Source organism: Limulus polyphemus, unplaced genomic scaffold (assembly GCF_000517525.1).
Source record: "Limulus polyphemus unplaced genomic scaffold, Limulus_polyphemus-2.1.2 Scaffold29, whole genome shotgun sequence".
Classification (NCBI taxonomy): Eukaryota; Metazoa; Arthropoda; class Merostomata; order Xiphosura; family Limulidae; genus Limulus; species Limulus polyphemus.
Window position 1 is genome coordinate 1,116,691 of NW_013665639.1, and position 20,861 is coordinate 1,137,551.

Below are 20,861 nucleotides of genomic sequence, written 5' to 3' on the forward strand. Positions count from 1 at the left end.
TATATTATTCTCTACTTACCATTACGAGCCGTCTCCAGCCATTATTAGTCTCAAAGTGGGTTCCTCGTCATCGAACGAGAAATGAACTTCATCAAACTCGAGGTACATTGACAGAAACAAGCTTTAGTAAGTTCCATAATGCAATGAAAGATTGGATATTAATGAGCTTTTTGGTACATTGTGAAATGGACATTGATGAATTTCACAGTACATTGACTGAACTGGGTTTATTTAACTGCTTGTTACACTGACAGAATGGAATTTATTGAACTCTATTTTTCATTGACAAAAGACGGTTTTATTATACTCAGTTACACATTGACAGAACGGATTTTAGTGAACTCCTTGGTACGTGAAAGGATGCAATACATTTAATTTTATAATCCATTGATAAAAACGGGCGTTATTGATCTTAATCTTAGTTGAATAGAAGCATACCTTATTCAACTCTATAATACAGTGGTAGTTATAATTGAATTTAGCTTTTGTACAATGACTGTGATGGCTTTAACTTCATGATACACTGATAGAAGCATACTTTATTGAACTCCATAATACAGTGGTAGTTATAATTGAATTTAACTTTTGTACATTGACTGTGATGGCTTTAACTTCATGATACACTGATAGAAACGGGAGTTATGGAACTCCATAAAACATACATTGACAAAACGGACTTTACTAACTCCATGGTATATATATATATTAACAGAACGGACTTTACTGAACTCCATTGTATATACATTGACAGAGCGCACTATTGTTATGCTAACACGAATGCACTTTATTTATCTCAGCGGCTTAATGGTAAAAAAAGGACTTTGTTAAATTCCAGAGTTTAGTAATAGAACAGGTTTTACTGAAATCCACGGCACTAGCCCTGATGAAGTCGCAATGGCAAAACATTAACAGAAGTAAAAAGTATTTTATTGTTATCTGACGAAAAGCCATACTTGTGATAGTTGTCTAATCTACATAGTTAATATTTTAGGTTAATGATCAGGTATATAGAAATAAACGCAAAAATTAACCAAAATTCATCATACGCTCTAGTGTGATCGAAACCTTTAACCCTACTTGACAGCTGAATCTCTATACTGCTGATAAAAAGATCGTCTCTCCAGGTTTGACTGGTCTCTATAGTGATGTTGTGTAACACCTGTTTACCTAATAAGGCAACATGAGCTCTTTGGACAGCCAAATAGTCAAGAAAGTATAAAAAAAAAACGCAAAGACATTATTTAATCCGGAGCATGACACCAGCCACGCCCAAGTAGATGTCACGTGGGCGATAAAAAACCGATGATACATATTTGAAATCCTCTGCTACTGATTGGTGCGTCTGTCATGCAGTAGTCACCAGGGTTCAGTTGACAAAGCTCTACTGGTTGACATGTTCATTTTTACCTTGAGTTCTGGCACCTACTTGTTTAACTCCATAAGATCTTAGCTCAAGCTTGCAATGCACTAAACAGGCGATTCAAAACCTGTCCTGTTTATCTGTTTTCGTTTAATATGATGCATTAGGTAAACTTTAAAGAGATTATATCTGTGACCTACAAAACTTTTAAGGAGACTTAACTTGTGCAATGGCTTTTATTAAAATATAGTTTCTACTCAAGCTTTTATGTTCATACTAAGTATTTCTTTTATATTAATTTAACTTGAATTGAGCAGTCGGAATGGGATTAGTAGTTTTCAATTGAATTCACTTTTATAGTTAAAATGCTATACTTTATTAATTCGCATCTTTTGGTGTGTTAATTATTATGGTGTTTGTATGAACGAAGACCTTGAAGGAAAATGTGTGCACAGATATATAAAAGTAGCAGATGGGTATTATTCCCCTGACCCTTCTGTTTTTATACACTTCCCGATGTACCATAGTGACAATTTCTTCAAGTAAGCGCCAGTGAAAAATCTTGGTTAAACATAAACACTAACTTCAACCTGGCAATACACAGGTTTGTGCATGTAACGTTAGTGCTTTAAAAAGTATTCTGGTTTTATTACTTGACAAATTGTGTATTTTGGTTTGTTTGCTGTTAAGCACAAAGCTACACGACGGGCTCTCTGTGCTCTGCCCACCAAAGGTATCGAACCCCGATTTTTAGCATCATAAATCTGCAGACTTACTTCTGAACCAATGGAGGACAAATTACTTTGCATCGCAGTATACCAATAAATATCAAGAATACGATCCCAAACACTGTGACTTTATCTGACTATTTAACGGAAAACAATGACATAATTAGTTACTGATTGAATGTGGTTACCCTTGTACGTTGCATTCGAAACGTTTCTCGTTTGAATGACTGTTTCAGGCATGTATCTGCTAACTCTCAGACAAGCAACAGCTTTACAATATTTTCAACCAGAAAAAGAATCGAGAAACAGGTGCCAAATGGGATTTTGATGATGCAGATGCGACAAGGGGATGAAAGCATGATAATTTCCATAACCCGCCTCCTATAAGCATAAACATTTTCTAAGGCAATTCTGTAGCGTAGCAAGAAAGCTGGCAAAACTCCACATGAAATAGTTTAGTACGACCGTACTATTTCAGTCGTCTCGCTGTTTCAGGCTCGGTGGGATAACTTGCTTTTTGTATCTGGGGGGAAACTTCATACACTTAGTTCACGACACCTCTTAAGAACTTTAAGTTTGATGATCAACAGCGTGGGAGCTATTTGCTATTTGAATCATGTAGCTTAAAGAAGAGTTTTTGGGAGTACTTAATCTGATGAATATATATATATATATATATCATATTTCTAAATTAAGGAGTAAAACGCTCGAATAACTCAATCTTCAAGTATTCTTTGCTCAATTCGAGGCTGACGTTCGGCGACCAATTTTGAATTGTATCACAACTTTGCGTTACATGAAGGAGATTAGCAAAAAATCATAGAGTGTTTGCCAAACGGTTGGTTGTTCCATGGCAACCGATAATAAACGTTAGATTGAATATTCAGCTTACATTACTTATTGAATTTAAGATAGGTTTATTTTACTATCTAATTAAGTTATCAAGTATATTTAATTATAGGCGCATCCAAAACAAATAAAACCTTCCAACAATGAATAACGATTACAAAGACGTAATTGGTTCTAACTACTCCTTTCGTCTTGATTATCATTATGTTGGATAAGTTTCGTTATTTCTTTTACATGTAACTGCTAGGTAACCATGTCACTTTCATGATGTCAATACATGGAGGGTTTAATCACTAACTTTATACTCTCTTTTCAAGACAGCTAAATAAAGGCTTGCAAACCGTTTAGAATTCCAAAGCCACAACGGCTTCTGCGCAGAACAATAATTATACCGTTTCAACTACGACTATCAGTGAACTAGCAATGCGGGTCAAGCATTTGTAACCTTTTGGATAAGCTGAACAGCGACCTCTAGGAAAGTGATGCGTGCACCATTCTGGCCGTTTTGGTGTTGTCATTTACCCAACAGCTGAATATCGTGCATAGACTCAAAGCATGCAGTCCTTTTATAAAGGCATTATTTAATTGTTCGAGTGAAGCCAACCTGTTTGAACTTTTGGAATAATACACGTTCCAGAGTATTCGTGAATTAGCAGTCCTTGTCTGAGTACCTCAGAGTCACATCATATTCCTCTTGCACCGTCATTTTAATAACCTTTCATGTGCTTTCAATTAATATGAAGAGTTATATTAATTAGTGGAATTATTAATGTTATTAATATTAATAAATTAAAATTCTATTTTATCAGTATTTCAAATGTATTCGTCTAGTCTTATAGTTTTTTTGTAATGGTATATATATCTATCATCATGATCAACTACAAAATGAATGTACAGTAATTGTCAATAGAAGATTAATATCAGTATAGTTGGCTTGTTTTAAAATCATTTGCTTTTTATTACCATATAAATGTTTGTTTTTGTATTTAGACGATAAATATGGAATATTTAGGCATATACTAAGAAATTATTTGGTAATTAAAGATGAGTCAGACATGCAGGTTAAAATTTTTTGCAACATAACTATTTTTAAATGTGTACGCGCATGTGTTTTCTGATAAAACTGCGTTGTAAAGTGACTCACGAAAAACACAACACCTTGCATTTGTCTTAGCTCACACTTAGTCGTTTTCTGTAATTGGAAAACAAAACGTGGTTTGCTGATATTCACAGTGGAGGTAATACAATTGAAATTGTAATCATAGTTTCGGCGTTTAACTTTGAACATTTTAACTACAGGTATAAGACCTTGTATCTGACCTCAAGCACATTTTGAAGGAACGTCCAACATTTCAAAAATTAAAAATATGTGGGATAGAACAGGCTCTTTTTTTATATTATAAATCTATATAATAATATATTAAAACGTTCTTTGCATGTATTCAGTCCAATTATGTAATACAATGTCTCAATCATTTCAATGTCAACTAAAACTAAAAAGTAACTAGTTTCCGGTCGTTCATTTATATATTACTTCTAGTAATTTGCAATGTTATTAATAAGTCCAATACTCATGTGAACAAATTTAAAATGAAATTAATTTATCAAATATTACAATAACTTCACAGTAGCATATTTGGTGCCAGACAACAAAAGTCGATCACTCAGTTATTTGTTGTCACCATGGTACCAGGCAGTAGTAGTCGATCACTGAGATTTTATTTGTTATCACTGGCAGGTACTTGCTACCGATGGAAGTTAGGACTCAACCCTGTCTGCCAGTATGCAGGTTAGATATCTTACATGTTATACATAATTTTAAGCCGAGTAAACCGTCATTTTATCCGACGTGTAACACCTTGAACACAATCGTTACGGTACTCAAGCCAAGTTTAGGATTATATGTTTGTTAACCGTGGTACTTGCTAATCCTGCCTAATGCTAGTTACACAATGCATGAAAAGCGGATTAGAAATAAAGAGATTGGAACGTAAATTTCATAAACCCCTAACGAAATAACGATCATCAATCGTGTCCGTTGTTTGGGAAGCTAATAACTAACTATCAGTATCCTAAGATTAGATAAGAAGCAAGTAAAGGTTTCAAAGAATGCAAATATTAATTAAGTTGTTAAATACAATTTTTGAATAGGTCCTAAGATTTTCATATACCCAAATTTATCTTTTTACTTAGTTGAATTTGGCGTCTTTACTTCAACAGTGGTTGGTTGCATAAAAGTTTGACGTGCACGAACTTAACGATTGTTCTCGTGAGCGACTACCATTCTTCTCCTTCTTGTTAGCACATTTTTCTTAAAAATGCCTCAAATATTTTATCGTTCTTTCGATGTACTGCTATTGACGTTCCATAAAGGCGCCTTATAAATTTAGTTCTTTTAAAAAGAGTGTAGATGCATGTGCTTAAACTCAGGACATCCGGGTTTTTTTTCTGATTACGTGCCCTTCACAACCGGACATAAGTTCTTCAACTTAAAATGTTTGGGCTAAGAAAACCAGGTCTTTAAATTAGTTGTGTCCGGAATGTCAGCATGCACGTGCCGGAAGCGTCATTCAGTCGTCGATTAGACACTCGGACTATGAAAAATCCTCGTTACTGAGGTTCATTGTCAAAAACAGTTTAGGAAACATTTCGGAAATTACATCATTTACTCATGTACTGGACAATCTCTTTAGGCAAGGTTACCACGAAACTGCGGTTATCCATCGTTTCCTGTAAAAAAAAAAGAAACTTTCTGCACCAGTCGACATCACATCATTGGGTTCTTAACCTCTATAAAGCGTGGAATGCGATGTTTTGGATGGAATATCTATAACGCTCTCTTCCTTGTTCCACACCACATATTCTATATTACAATTAGCTTTAAAAAGTACGAATGAAAACAATCCAACATTATAATATTTTTCTTTAGCAAGCACTAACAAGTATATACTCCACCATATTTTTTACAATCGACTTCTGTATGCGTATTAGATAGCTTATGCAACGTTGTTTATTATTATTATTAATAGGATATCGAAGTTGTTTCATATTTCTTAATTTGGTTTGCAACTGTTTCATTATGTATTGTAATTTAACTTCTAAACATGTGCGTGGAGTTATCGTGTTTTCTTGTTTAAGCAGAATATACTTCCCGTTTTAGTGAAACTACAACGGAACTAATGCATATTCGTAAGACTTGTTAACAGAATTTATTAAAGAACTGGATAGTCTCATTATGATATTTTATATGCAGAATGGACGAATATCTTATGTATCATTAAAACTTTGTTGACCAATGGTCGCAAGTATGGTTACACTTGAATATATGAGTTAAGTAAGGTTATATTGCACGGATATAAAAATGTATGTAATAAAGTAGAAATTAAAGTTACAGAGTAAATTTGATTATTTCTCTTCTAACCCACCAGAGGGTCGAGAGTGTGTCAACTGCGGAGCAACCTCTACACCTTTGTGGCGCCGAGATGGCACCGGCCACTACCTCTGTAACGCCTGCGGTCTCTACCACAAAATGAACGGACAGAACAGGCCTCTTATTAAGCCTAAGCGACGTCTGGTGAGTACTTGCCATATAAAACATTCAACACTTAATTTCTAAAAACTTAGCACTAAATTAATTGCTCGGTCTAATTCATTGGGTATTGCTTGTTTGTTGTCAAGCGCAAAACTACACTACGATTTTTAGTCCCCAGTTTTACTGCTGAGCCACAAGGGGGCCTTGAATGTATAAAAACTGATTGCTTACTTGAATAATATCAGACAGAGGTGGTTAATTTGGGGATTCTGAAACTTCATTACAAGGCAAAAACAAATATTGTTATTGAACCTTCGAGTATCATATGCTCGCCCCCCAGTGGCACAGCGGTATGTCTGCGGACTTACAACGCTAGAAACCGGGTTTCGATACCCGTGGTGGGCAGAACACAGATAGCCCTTTGTGTAGCTTTGTGCTTAACTACAAACAATAACAATCATATGCTCCTTTTTCAGTCTGGTTAACTGTTATATAAAGACATGAATTTTAGAAATAAGTGGCACCAGGCTTGTGAAATTTAATTGGTGGTCAATGGCAAGCATCTCACACAATGCAAATCTCATATCTGAACGAGTTTTGGACAGATATGACAAAACAAGATTCTTTTATTCAAATCTGCTGTCGTAGTATTTGAATTTACTTCAGTTAACAGGAAATATGTCTTTAAAATTAGATACGTTTATGTTATGTTAGATTTGTATAGTGCGTTCATTAAAGTACCATAAAAGAAACATCTTTTTATGAAGTTAGTATGTAAATTATTTATTACACTGTTTACATTAAGGTTTTAACGTTCGGATAACATAATATTTTAGACATAGGCGTTACATACTTGATATAAATGTTTACAAGTTTAAATAGAGTACACTATAGATATACAGCGGTTGAAGTTTTTATATTTAAAAACTCCTTTCAATGCGACAATACCTAAATACAAGTCGATCCAGTATATGTCCATATTATTATATTACTACATACATATTATTAAAAGAGGGCGCTGTTGTATAAGATCCAATAGATGATGTTTGGGAGATTGAAGAAAGAATAATAAAATTGAGTAACTTTAATTTTCAGGACCATTCTTTGCTTTGATTTATATTTATTATTTTCTTTTATAACAAAATAGTAATATCATCATATCCACAAATATTTTAAATGTGTTTTAGACAAATACTAGTGATCAAAATACTTACATAATCCTTAGAACAAAATGGACAAGATTACGTGTTTAACTAGTACATTTCACTCTTTAACGTTCATAGACAATTAAACGTTGCTCGAGATCTGCATCAGCTTTTATTAAAGTTGAAGGGTGACCGTGTTCAACAACAAACATTTCCTCTGTCCCGAAAGGCGCCAACTTATAGTCACGTGGTGTCTTCCGGAAACACGTTTCCTTACATTGCATTTTAGTAATGTTGCATCAGTCGTTAAATTTGACATTTCTTGGGTACATTTACATTCAACTACCACTTTAGATACGGGTCTAAAATGTAATATTTTGTTTTGTGTGTATTTCTTATGTCCAGCGGTTTTCATTTCTTGAATCGAATTTTTTCTCTCTGTATACGAAAAATGCGGGCTTCAGTGAGTTATTTTAGTTATCTAGTTACTAAGTTATTTTAACATAAGTTTAACATAACAGTAAACGTACACGTTTCTACAAGGTTTTGTCATCATCCAGTTTTTCTTCATTACCCATTCAAGCCGTCTCCAAGCATTATTAGTCTCAAAGTGGGTTCCTCGTCATCGAATTTAAGTTATTTTATATTTAAGATTGGTTGGTTTAAATGGGTAAAAGTACTATGATGTTCCGATATTTCTAATACAAGTAAGATATTTTTAAATCCAAACCGGAATCTTCTTTATTCTCATGTAACTATATTAAAAATGATCTGTAACATGTAGCCCCTTTCGGTCAGGTTGGATGCAGTGCTAAACCTTTTCTTGACATTTTAAATATTAATATTCTGAAATATGATTAAGTTTATTTAAGGTTTCATGCACCGTATCATAAATTTGTTAGAGGGAAAAATATTTAGTATTCAATGAATATTTTATCCCTTAAACGGTCCAACGCTCAGAGAAGACAGTGAGTGGCCCTTCTTAACATCGTTGTCAGTGGGCTATCAGAACAGCTTATCGTTGTCTCACACAAACAGATCATTTCAACTGTTGTGTTAAATTTGCTATGTGGCTGCATGCTTGGGATGTACAGAGAATGCCAGGATATATATATATATATAGTTCAGTATAGAGATAGCCTCTACCGCAGTCAGAGACAGCCTCAGAATCAAGCTATTAGCAAATATATTTGTTATAAAACCTCGGGGATTCTTAACATATCGAATTTAACTTAGTAGTTAAAAATGCAGGAATCATAAACCAGACGTGTAATGACTACATAGTAACAGTAATAGATTGTTTGTTTGGAATTAAGCACAAAGCTACACAATGGGCTATCTGTGCTCTGCCCACCACGGGTATCGAAACCCGGTTTCTAGCGTTGTAAGTCCGCAGACATACCGCTGTGCCTCTGGGGGGGGGCAACACTAATAGAATAAAAAACGGGGATAACGCTGATTTCAGAGGTCACCATTTTATGCAGTCCCGTTAGGCAGTTTTTACATACAAAAGCCAAACAACAGGGCATACTTTTCAATTGCTTTGGTTAAATACAAACTAAGTAAACTTCAGTAGAAAATCCTGAAATGGTTTTCCATAATTAATGTCAAAATGCCCAATAGTAAGGATTCATTTATTTAAAAAAAAAAAAAATGGCCCGGCATGGCCAGGTGGTTAGGACGCTCGACTCGCAATCTGCGGGTCGCGGGTTCGAATCCCCGACCCACCAAACATGCTCGCCCTTTCAGCCGTGGGGGCGTTATAATGTGACGGTCAATCCCACTATCCGTTGGTAAAAGAGTAGCCCAAGAGTTGGCGGTGGGTGGTGATGACTAGCTGCCTTCCCTCTAGTCTTACACTAGTAAATTAGGGACGGCTAGCGCAGATAGCCCTCGTGTAGCTTTGTGCGAAATTCAAAAACAAACAAACAATTATTTTAAAAAACAAAAGGGACCGACGTTACGTGAAAGTAAGGAAAGGATTTCTGTGTAATAATATTGCATTACAGCATATTTACATAACATGTACACGTGTTGGTGAGATAGCTTTTTCTTTTGAGTGATTAGTGGTTATAATGTTAAATGTTGTTTAAATTATAGTAAAGAATTCGTCAATTTTTCCGTACATACGAATATACAATTAATGGCAAAATTCTTGGCTACAAATATTGGCAAACAGAGCAGCAGCTATATATGAAACTTTAGAATTTCTGTTTTTAACGAACTTTTTTCAGATATTTACCCATTCAACGTATTGAGAAAACATAAACATTTCTAGAAGGTTATGCAATATCAAATGTTCTACAGCGATTGAAAATCGTTTACTTCCTCAAAGTTGTTTGTTTAATCCCTTTAAATCATCATTTCGGTCTGCTGAAAACACACTTTAGTGATGTTTACTGGTATCACCCCTTCCCTAGCGGCGTGAAGTACTTACCTGAATGAAATATTAACCTAGAAGTTCTGTGTTGCCGATTAATCTTTACAACTTGAGTGAACGGCAACCTCTTACAGTTCTTTTGGAACTTCTTATTGGCTAGGATATTTTACTGGGCGTTTTCGTAATGAAAAATAAATAACTTAATGATACGGTGTCAGCTGCAGCTAATGTTTGTAGTGTTGTTTGTTGTCCTTTAATTGAGAATTCTTTCACTGATTTAGTTGACTTATCCTGTACTCTGACCTTGTTGAAGAACACTGGAATTGTCCTTTGTGTGTTCAGACCCTCATGGCAAGCTTCTCGATCTCTTATCAAACGGATTCAAAGCCCGTAATTATAAGTACAGGCTCTCGGGAAGTGGGGGGGGGGAAAACGAATGTGCAATGCATCATTTTTACGCTGCTTGTTCATCATAGTTAAATACCTTTCCCTCATTGAACGGTATTAATTATCGCTAAAGTTATCCTGACTTGTACAGCTTAGCACCTTGTAATTTTTGAAAGGTTTAATTGTTTTCTGTACTCTCCAGTAAGAAGAAAACAACTGATATATACACATTGTACCGCTTATTTAATAGCTTACTCATCATTAAAAGTATTCAAGACTTCACTTTGCAGACTTACTCTAAAATTGTCTCATTTTTATGTATTTTGTTGATCCTTAGGAAATGTTCGACTTTCACTTAAATAAGTTGACAGCCGTGAATATTACAAGTACAAAATTGTCTATTGCTGATTTATCACGTAATATACAAAGTACTACTAAACTTAAATGGATTATATACTCTGCCGTGGGTTTAGAAAACAACCTTGTAAGTCATTTCAAACAGTTAAATCAGCAGCAAAGCACGGGATACCATAATAGGTTGTATGTAAGAAGCTATAACACAGGGTCACATACAAAAGTTGTAATATTTTCAAACGAGACCCAAAACTAGAGCGCTCGTATAGTTCACTATTTTTCTTCAGGAGAATAAAGAAGAATAGTAAACTGTTCGAAAGCGCTCTAGTTTTGGGTCTCGTTTGAAAATCATAGGTTCCATGTGTTAGTATAAAATTGCTAAAGTATATATATTTTATTTTGCTTTTTTTTGTAATTATGGCGGATTCGAAAGATAATGCACACTATAATACCTTTCAGATGTGAATACTATATCTAATTTCCACTTTTCCGGAGACGTACCAAGGACGCTTTCGTAGAAGGTGTTGATTAATTTTATGCATACTTTTTGTTGTTGTTTTCTACGGTGTTATTGTTGTTGCTGTGGTTTTTTTCTCGGAATTGGTTCAACCCTTATTTTCTGTGATTCTGTATGTAAAGTCATTCAATTTATACTTTTAATATTTAAAAATATATAATAAAAAATTAACCCATAGTTTAAATATTTCCATATATACGTTTTTACATTTCAAAAACGGTCAGTGTGTAAGATTATTGATAGACACTATGCTCTCCTATCATACAGCAGCGTGCTAGTCTAAACTGAGCTGGCATCCATCGTTTTAGCCTCAGAATATGTGGGTGAGAGATATAATATCCAACGTGGCTTTCCGCACCGTTTGTTCTACGTGTTGGGGTTAAATGGGGGCACGTGCAAATAGACCATAGTACCGTAGTTCATGGCCACGCTCAACAACAAATGACCCGCAGACACTAAACTACTGTTGTAACAAAGTTCTATACGAGAGTGACCTCCCTCCGAAAAACAAACACAAAAAAATAGCATTTTTGCTAGTACAGAAAGAGTAATTAATTTTTTTATAGGAGTTAAAAACGAGAAATTAAATATAGTACGTGAAACTCATACTCTTGGATATCAGAAATTCATTAAATAAACTTATCACCTTATCACTCTGATGTTTATACAGATTTTTTCACTAGTGCTATAATGTTTGACTTCGTTACGTTTTTTTTTTTTCGTTTTACACAGGTTCAAGGTTCAATGTCCGATTTTATCCTCCACTTTCATTATGTCTGTTTTTAAGATCCGCTAAGGATTTAGTAACGAAAAACTTATATTTTTTCTTTTTATATTGTTGTGTTCACTTAACTTATCACAGAAGAAAAGTTCACATGCACACAAACACACACACACACACTATGAGTAGATGTATGTTTTTGATGAATGTGTAAATCACTGACATATAGGTTGTATTATAAATTAAGGCAGACTGTTAATTGAAAACACTTTCGACTATCTTTACCTTTTCCTGGGTTTTTTAAATCCAGCGATTACCAAGATTATTTTAAGAGAAATATCTGTAATGTGTTGTAAAAAACGATCTAATGCTTTCATTAGTGAGATACTGAACCAAAATGTACCCGTAATAATAAAACATTCACCTTTTCTATAAAAAAAACTTTGGGTACGCAAAGCACCCGTGTTACTAATGCAATAAAAAAATTAAATATTTACATCGAAAATCAGTGTACTAATTTTTGAAGATTACCGTCAGTCTGTTTGTTTGTTTTGGAATTTCGCGCAAAGCTACACGAGGGCTATCTGCGCTAGCCGTCTCTAATTTAGCAGTGGGAAGGCAGCTAGTAATCACCACCCACCGCCAACTCTTGGGCTACTCTTTTACCAACGAATAGTGGGATTGACCGTCACATTATAACGCCCCCACGGCTGAAAGGGCGAGCATGTTTGGTGAGATGCGGATTCGAACCCGCGACCCTCAGATTGTGAGTCGAGCGCCTTATCCACCTGGCCATGCCGGGCACCCGTCAGTCTGAAAGTATATCTCTTCTTTTGTATATTCTACAGTTGTCTATAAACACAATGACCACTTCCAAGGTTTCAAAGCCCTTATACAAATAGCTGAACAATGAAAAAACAAATATAGTAAGAGGGTGTTGAAGAATTAAAAAAATAAGGAAAGGTAACGTCGATTTGAAGATCTCTAGGACAAAAAAAAATAAAAATCGGTCAACGGTTTGGCCAAAACCGAAACCGTTAAGGTTTTTAAACATTTTCGTTTTTCCAATAACACTGTTAGGAAGTTTTACAGAATCATTCTTTGGGGTTTGGGGGGAGGGGGTTCTTACGATGTTTTCCCAGTGATGAAAATATTTTTTATCTCATTCTATTTTGAACTGAGAAAATACTCGTTAACTATACGATAAGGGTACACAGAATACAAATGGGTTTTATCTTCAGTTTAAGTGCCATCTAGAAGATTTTTTTTTATTTCAAACAGCTAGTGCTTGATGAAACCTATTCATTTGTGAAATAATAATAACAATTCCAATGTAAACAGAATATAACATTTTATAGGATTTTGAGACGTTTATGAAAAAATCATGATTTTAATGAGTTTTCACGAAAACTCTATGAAATTCACTCAACACTTGCAATTGAAATTTCCGTAACTGCTTATTGGCTAAAGTTAAGCAGAATGCCCATCATACTCGTACTGAATATTTTATTTGCCGATTATGCGTAATATATCGAGATGCCTTTCCTATTTGGCTAGATAAGCATTTGCTTAACCTGGCGGTTTTCAATCTTTGGTTCATTGACCACTGGTGGTTCGGAGGTTCCTTTCAGATGGTCAATGAAAAGGTTGTATGGTTACGGAAAGGAAGCTATTATTTTGTTGTTGTTGTTGTTTTTCGGGTCAAAGTTATACAATGGGCTAACTGCGATCTCTCAATCGTGAGGAATAGAACCCCGAATTTTAGCATTGTAAGCCCTGAAACTTATCACTGACCCACTAGGGGGAGCGGAAAGGAAGCGACAAAATTGTGTATATATATAAATATAGATTATATTCTGATCCGCCGAGGAAAAAAAACAATTCAGGAGACCCGCATTCAAAACGGTTTGAGAACAACTGACTTAATGTATGAATGATAATTCTATTGTTCTCTTTCACAGCCATGGGCTCATACGTGTATAACCCCTACACTGTCAATAGAATTTTGAATTTTGCAGCACCATGAAGAGAGAGTATTCCATTTCAAACTTCCAGATTCAAGTTTCAGATAATTAATGAAATATTAAAACATGCCTTTTTTATTTCTTATTGTATTTTTTTTTTGTTTGTTTGTTGTTAAACGCAAAACACGCAATGGATTATCTGTGCTGTGCTCATCACAGGTATCAAAACCCGGTTTTTAGCGTTATAAATCTTGAAACGTACAGTTATGCCACTGGGAGTGATTTGTATTGTATCTAAAAGCAAATCTGACATGGGGACAATTGTTTACACAATGGGAGTGAGAGATAAGTAGAGAGCTTTAGTGTCCCATGGTCTAGGACTAGTTTCTAGAACGTTCGTGTTCGCTATGTTTGATCATGTGTATGTCAAATCTTGTCCAAACAGATGGAGATGTAGCTGCTTTTCAATTTCAATTTCCTGTTAAAATCACAATGGAATTATTCATAAGGCATATAATACAAGATTTCGCTTAACATAAACAAAAAATCATCGCCAGATGTCAAATTAACAAAGTTAAAATAACATTTATTAGGCCTAAATAATCTTGACAAAGAAAAGTAAATCTCCCTCAGCGTGATACCTTTATTAAAGCATCACCGAATCTGCTCATCTGAGGTGCGCACATGATTATCATGATAAACGCTCCACAGCTGATATACCAATTGTACAACCTGCAACGTGACCTGGGAAGATATAAAGATTTTTCTGTCTCTGTGCCAAAAGCTGTCAGTTCAAGAGATTTCAAAATAACAAAAGTACCATCCTGAAAATTGATTTTCACGTAGCGTTTTAACGTTAAAACATGAAGCCACATAAGTCTCAACATTCAAAGTCAGCCGGACGAGGCTCACCTGTACACTGTGAACTTTCACAAAAATCTCATTAAATTATCTCTTTTTGGACTTTTGAAAGCGAAGACAGTAAAGGAAACACAAACGCATACCAGTTCATATATATTGTCTCTATTTTTGGCATATCAGTGATATTTTACAGCGCGATCATGGCCCCGAACGTATTTCATTGATCCGAGTTGTCACCACATGATATCATCCAAAACAGAAAAGGTCATGCGAGTTATAGAGGGTCGATAACAAATTGGAGAATATAGAGGGGAGGGTAATTGCATGATCTTAACAATTCAATGTTCTGAGAACTTAACCAAACACTTAAAGTATGAAGCATTTTTAACAGAACCGTTTCAGGTTGTTGTTGTTGTTTTTTGAAAAAAAAAGTTATATTTGAACAAAAAGTATTTGCTTGTTTGTAAATGCCTTTGACGAAGAGAGAGAGAGAAAACTTGCCCTTGAAAAGTCTGCAAATGTGCGAGGTATTGCGTCATGACGGCTGTTTTTAAAAGTTTTAGATAAAATTCCAGAGGCAATGTTGTAATCTTTATTTATTTCATAAACACAAGCCAATGTAACATTTCTTAGTGTTCATTGTAAATTTAACATGACATTGATTTTTAGTTTTTTCATCATGTTTCGTTATTTAAAGAACAAAGAAACTCCAATACAGAATATTACTCCAATCTCCTGAACCGTTACAGTATAGTGTAGTGGACATAAGGGATGAGAAAATACATTAACATATACCTTTTGTAATGTAAGTAAATAACTGCTTTATTTATTAACTTCTGCAAGTAATGTCATGACAATTCACAAAGTTATAGATGGATTTGTCTTTGACGAATTTCGCGCAGAGTTAATCGATATCTACACTGGCCGTCCTTAATTTTGAAGTGCCAGACAAGAGAAAAGGCAGTTAGTCAATACTACCCACTGCCAACTCGTGGGCTATTCCTTGTGAACAGTTGATTTTGATCGTCATTCTTATAATGCACCTATGGCCCCAAAATGCGGATCGTGAACCACGGAACGTCGAATCTACAGTCTGGCATATTAAACTGTGCAACGCTTGGACCGCTGTAGATGTAAATGCTGTAATTCTATATATATAGGTTGTTTAGTATATATATGTGTGTGTGGTGAAGAAAGATTTGTTGAGAGGTCTTTAACCATAATATGGCAGTGAAGGGCAATATTAAGTAAAATCCCACACGTACTCTCGGCCTACTAAGTAACTACTTATTAAATTATGTTTTTATTTAAGTCCTTGTTCTTTTTTTTTTCTTACGTGATTTTAAGCCACCCGTAGCATTATATTTTAGAGGTCACTGTTGGCCAAAACGTCAACTCTTATGTATTGTAATGTTAGTTCATCAATAGCCCGTTCACGCAAAAATTGTAACCGTGACAGCACAGGGAAAAAATGGAACCTGTATTATTAACCGCGGCACAGCGGCTCATAGAATGGCTCTGAGTACAAACTTTTAGCTCATAGCTCCATTTCTTGATCGATTTGAGATCTAATTACAGCTGCGGCTATTGATAATTCCCTCTAGTTTTTCTTGTTTCTATTCTCGCTCTGTGCTATCAGTCTCACTATTTTCTCTTTGTACGAAATTAATATGATATTTCTGTCGTTATTTGTGAAGGTAAGGCAATGGAACCATGGACAGTTAATACCAGAAACAGACTACAAATGTTCAGTTCTACAGCTTTACATATAAGTCAAAGTTTTTTTATCAGATCTTTGATTGTATTTTGTAATTAAGCGGCTCATTTTTCTAATAAAATACTATATAGTTTTGTTTCAATTTAGACAAATATTTGGTGATTCCACATTATGAGTTTTATTTAATAACTAGTAACGTTCTTATTTAGTAAAAAAATCTGTTTGCTAACGTTACATTATTTTTATTTAAATTAATGATATAATGTTTTATTTTCTTTCGACGCACAGGCTTAATTTTTTTTTACATTCCAGTTTGTTTAGCATATTTGCTATGAATAGTTTCCCTTTTGCAGAAAAAACTATTTGGAAGTAATTTTTTTTTGTTTGATAACTGTTGCACAGGCCTTATGCATGTAACTGTCATCACGGAGCAATCCAATTATTCTATTTTGTTATAATTATAAAATAATTTCCTTAATCACTATCAATTTTTTCGATGCATTGTGGAATCGCGCATTGCTTGCATAATGCTTTGTGTCGACATCTATAATATTAGAATTACAAATATATTGCCCCCCAGCGGCACAGCGGTATGTCCGCGGACTTGCACGATAGAAACCGGGTTTCGATACCCGTGGTGGGCAGAGCACAGATAGCCCTTTGTGTAGCTTTGTGCTTAACTTCAAACAAACACTAATGTAGTTTTCTCCCGTTGACGCTGAGGTTGCTTGACTTCCTCCAGGAACAAATAGGTTAGCTAGCTGTTCGCCTGTTTTTGTGAATGATAGTAAAGTTAATCAGATAATAAGAAATATAACTAATTAAATAATTAGTGTTAAAAATAATAATGAATATATAACTAATTAAATAATCAGTGTTAAAAATAATAATAATTTTTTGTTATTATTTCTTACCATAAATATGATTTGTAAATGTACTTAAATAAACATTGGTTTACAGTTCGCTTTCTTCATCTGGCTCATAAAAATTTATGAGCTATATATATATATATATATATATATAATGTTTAGACCACTCCTATGTCTTTCATGTCCCAGCCAGCCTGATGAGCCCTGTTATTGGGTGAAAGGCCTCGTTGGCACTGAATATGGCAGATGTAATGTGGTTGACATATAACATATTCTCCTATGCTTTCACTCGTGGGTTCTTAGAACTGCTACATATTTGTAAATGAATCCATGGAACATTCTCAGATGATTGTAAACATATAAATATCTTAATCTGTGACATCCAGTATGTAATTAAATAATTGTACACCTTCTTGTTATCATGGCAATAAAGTTAACGTTAAGCACCAAAAATTTACACAGCTGATAAAAGTAAATTATACTTTGAATAAGCATAGATAAACATGAAAATTCAATTCTGCCTGTAAATATATACACATTTATATAATACTGAGATCTCTAGTTCAAAAAGCTGGAATGGAACTTGACAATACGTATATACAATACATTATGTCTTAATTTCCGTTATTATTTAAGATTATACCCGTTACGTACAAAAATATTTGATTTTAGGACGAACAGTATAATGAAGTAGCTCAGCATATGATACTTACAAACAGAGAAGGAAAGTAAAAATTCATTATATTATAACAAGCTGTATCGCAGAAGTTTGACCTAGTCATTTAGGCGATTGTGTGCATAAGGAGTCATTCAGGTAAACAAACAATATACATAGCTCTTTATATCAACAATACAACGTGTAAGGTAACAGTTCTTTTTAAGTATATTAACTTTCTGAGGTTATTGGGACTTAAAATCAATGATTATGTCAAATACCCAACCTGTTATGAGTACTGTGTGTTTATTTCTTTGCAACATCGTTTTTGTGACACCAATAAATAAGTTTATTGGTCAATGACTTTTTATAACGAAAATTGTGCAAAGTTTTACATTTAAACGTCAGTTGGCCCATTAAACAAACTATATTACTAATGGGGTTAATAGTTGTTTTTTTTTTAACTATACCAAACTGACTGATGTTAAACATACTTTAGCAACAACTACATATGTAGACAATATCCAACACAAATGTGTATATAAAGTTTATTTGCATATTTATGGCTTTATTATCTAACTTTATTATCTCTGCTATATATATTGCGTGCTAGTCATAAGAACCAACAAATGACATCCGGTCTAAGAAGGATGCACCCTGTGTTAATGAGTTTCTAGCTGAACCGATTGTGTTGATCCAGATAAATAGAGCCTCCGCTTTTTATCCATTGCGTGCATATGAGTCTATGAAGGATGAGAAGAGGGGAATATTTTTATGGAACTCTTACAGAAAGAGTTCCTCAGCTGTTTCCGTGCTAAGCATTTCCTACGAATCACCTGAAAAAGGTACCTTTTCCCGGTACTAACATGATATAAGAGACAAAAAATATGTTTATCTCTGCAGCTTCATAATTAATGGGTTCACATCTGAAGTGAAGCGTTTCCTTCACCAAAGTCATTAACCAAAACAATCAAGTCTGTTGAACATAATATTTTAAAGATTGCATGCATAAGCATGTTCAGTCACATAAGATTTCCATGCTTGAATACAAGTGCAGAACGTTTTTTCGCGAGTTTCTCTTTCTCTTGACCAAACAGTTTCTCTGCGCTTCATGGGACTGAGTAGTTATTAGACAACCACTATCTTGGTCGAAGCTATATTTAATAACACGTAATTCGGTGCTTTGTTAAGCTCAACACGCTGAACGTAAGGGTTTAAAACGAGGCCATCGGCTTCCTTATGCGTGAGCCTCCAATGTTCCAGTTATGGTCACACAAGACGTAGTGATTTTGATTTTCCGCCTTTAACGACTTGCGTGCACATATTTCTTTTCAAGTGCAGACTAGAAAAACCTTTGTTTCTTAACCCACTTTTATTCTACCGAAATCTAGTTACTCACACAAGCTCAATATGACAAATTACGTTTAGGTAGTTTAATTTTCTTTGATTCATAGAATTATTGAAATAATGAGTTTTCCTTCTTTTGTTAACGTATCTGTTGAACAATCTCTGTTACATAATGAATGTGTTTAAACTTTATTTTGTCTCCACCTACTTTAACCATCCTCTTTTTGTTTTTCTTTTTTTTTGAATATGTAATGTTTCATCGTCTTTCAGTCAGAATCTTTGTTTCACAGTTCCATTCCCGTTTCCCGGTGGCATAAACTATTAAGTAAGGTTCTCTATGTCCCAGGTTTGATAACTCCGGCTCCGGAGTGTCTCCAGTGGTTCAGCTTTAGAGCCAGCCTAAAATTTATATAGATCCCCTCTTTCAGCTCCACTATAGCTCCAGTAACCCCTGCTCCAGCTCGGCTCTGATCTAGCTCTGGCCAGCTTCACTCCGACTCCAGGCTACTGATCTTAAATTAACCACTAATTAGCATTGATACGAATGTCCACTTAACTGTGATAGGATGACTTGTTCCACTGTGGTCAATAAGACAGTAACCGTTGTAAACGAAAAGAAAATTCTGCTTCTTGAACAAAAACTACAACCAGATTACTTCCGTGTGGTCCCCGAAAATGTTCTGTTTCAAGAGTAAATAAAAATAAAATTAAGAGTAACAAATATTTTTTATTTCTTGCTTTTGAAGTTTGTATGCCATGCTGTGTTGTAGCCTACAGAGTGCATAATTCTTCTCGTGATTCATGGCACGCGCGCATTTTACTGACGTCAAACAGTACAAATTCCAACGTTAAGCGTCCCTTATTTGACGTCATTTTAGTGTCTACTAACTGACTGACAGACAACACTCTACTGTATGTTTGTGCGAGTGGTTAAAGCAGGTGACCCCTCCAGGCGGCCTTCTTGCCCCTTTCAGGGAAATAATTGTCATCCTGTTATACGTGATAAGTTATTGCAATTTCCTACCATTAAATACTCATAGACTGAAACGACTCAGCCTTGGATGCTATCAAAAATTTACTGAATACTCTCATAATAGGCTCATGTTCGATAAAAAAGGAACATTACTAAATTACTTAAAATCTGTCTTTTGCTAAAGCTCTGTGAAGAATTTGTGAGCATATAATTCAAACTCCTTTTTGGAAAGAACAAAATTGTTGCTTAGTAATACACCAACTCAAAAACAAATATTTTTGGTATTTTGTCAAACGTAACTGGCATCTTACGTCAGTAAGACAGTAAATTGTCAATAGGTATTTCAAGTCAGTAGAGTTGTTCTCTGAAGTTAAACACAAAGCTACACAATGATCTGCTCACCATCGGTATCGAAACTCGGTTTCTGACGTTGTAAGTTCGCAGATATACCTGTACCACTGGGGGGGGGGGCTTCAAGTCAGTAAGACAGTCAACCATATAA

The 20,861-nt window shown here is 34.8% G+C and overlaps 1 protein-coding gene across 6 annotated transcripts in view; it reads left to right on the forward strand.

Moving 5' to 3' along the window:
• Positions 1 to 20,861, forward strand: part of LOC106459701 (GATA-binding factor 2-like) — a 198,236-nt gene that overhangs the window by 144,126 nt on the left and 33,249 nt on the right. For 5 of the 6 annotated variants that reach the window (XM_013919352.2, XM_022386417.1, XM_022386429.1 and 2 more), the window contains 2 exons: positions 4,676 to 4,726; positions 6,366 to 6,511. In XM_013919352.2, the coding sequence (XP_013774806.1) occupies positions 4,676 to 4,726; positions 6,366 to 6,511 (197 nt within the window). The remainder of the gene's footprint in view (positions 1 to 4,675; positions 4,727 to 6,365; positions 6,512 to 20,861) is intronic. The other variant, XM_022386436.1, reaches the window with a different exon arrangement.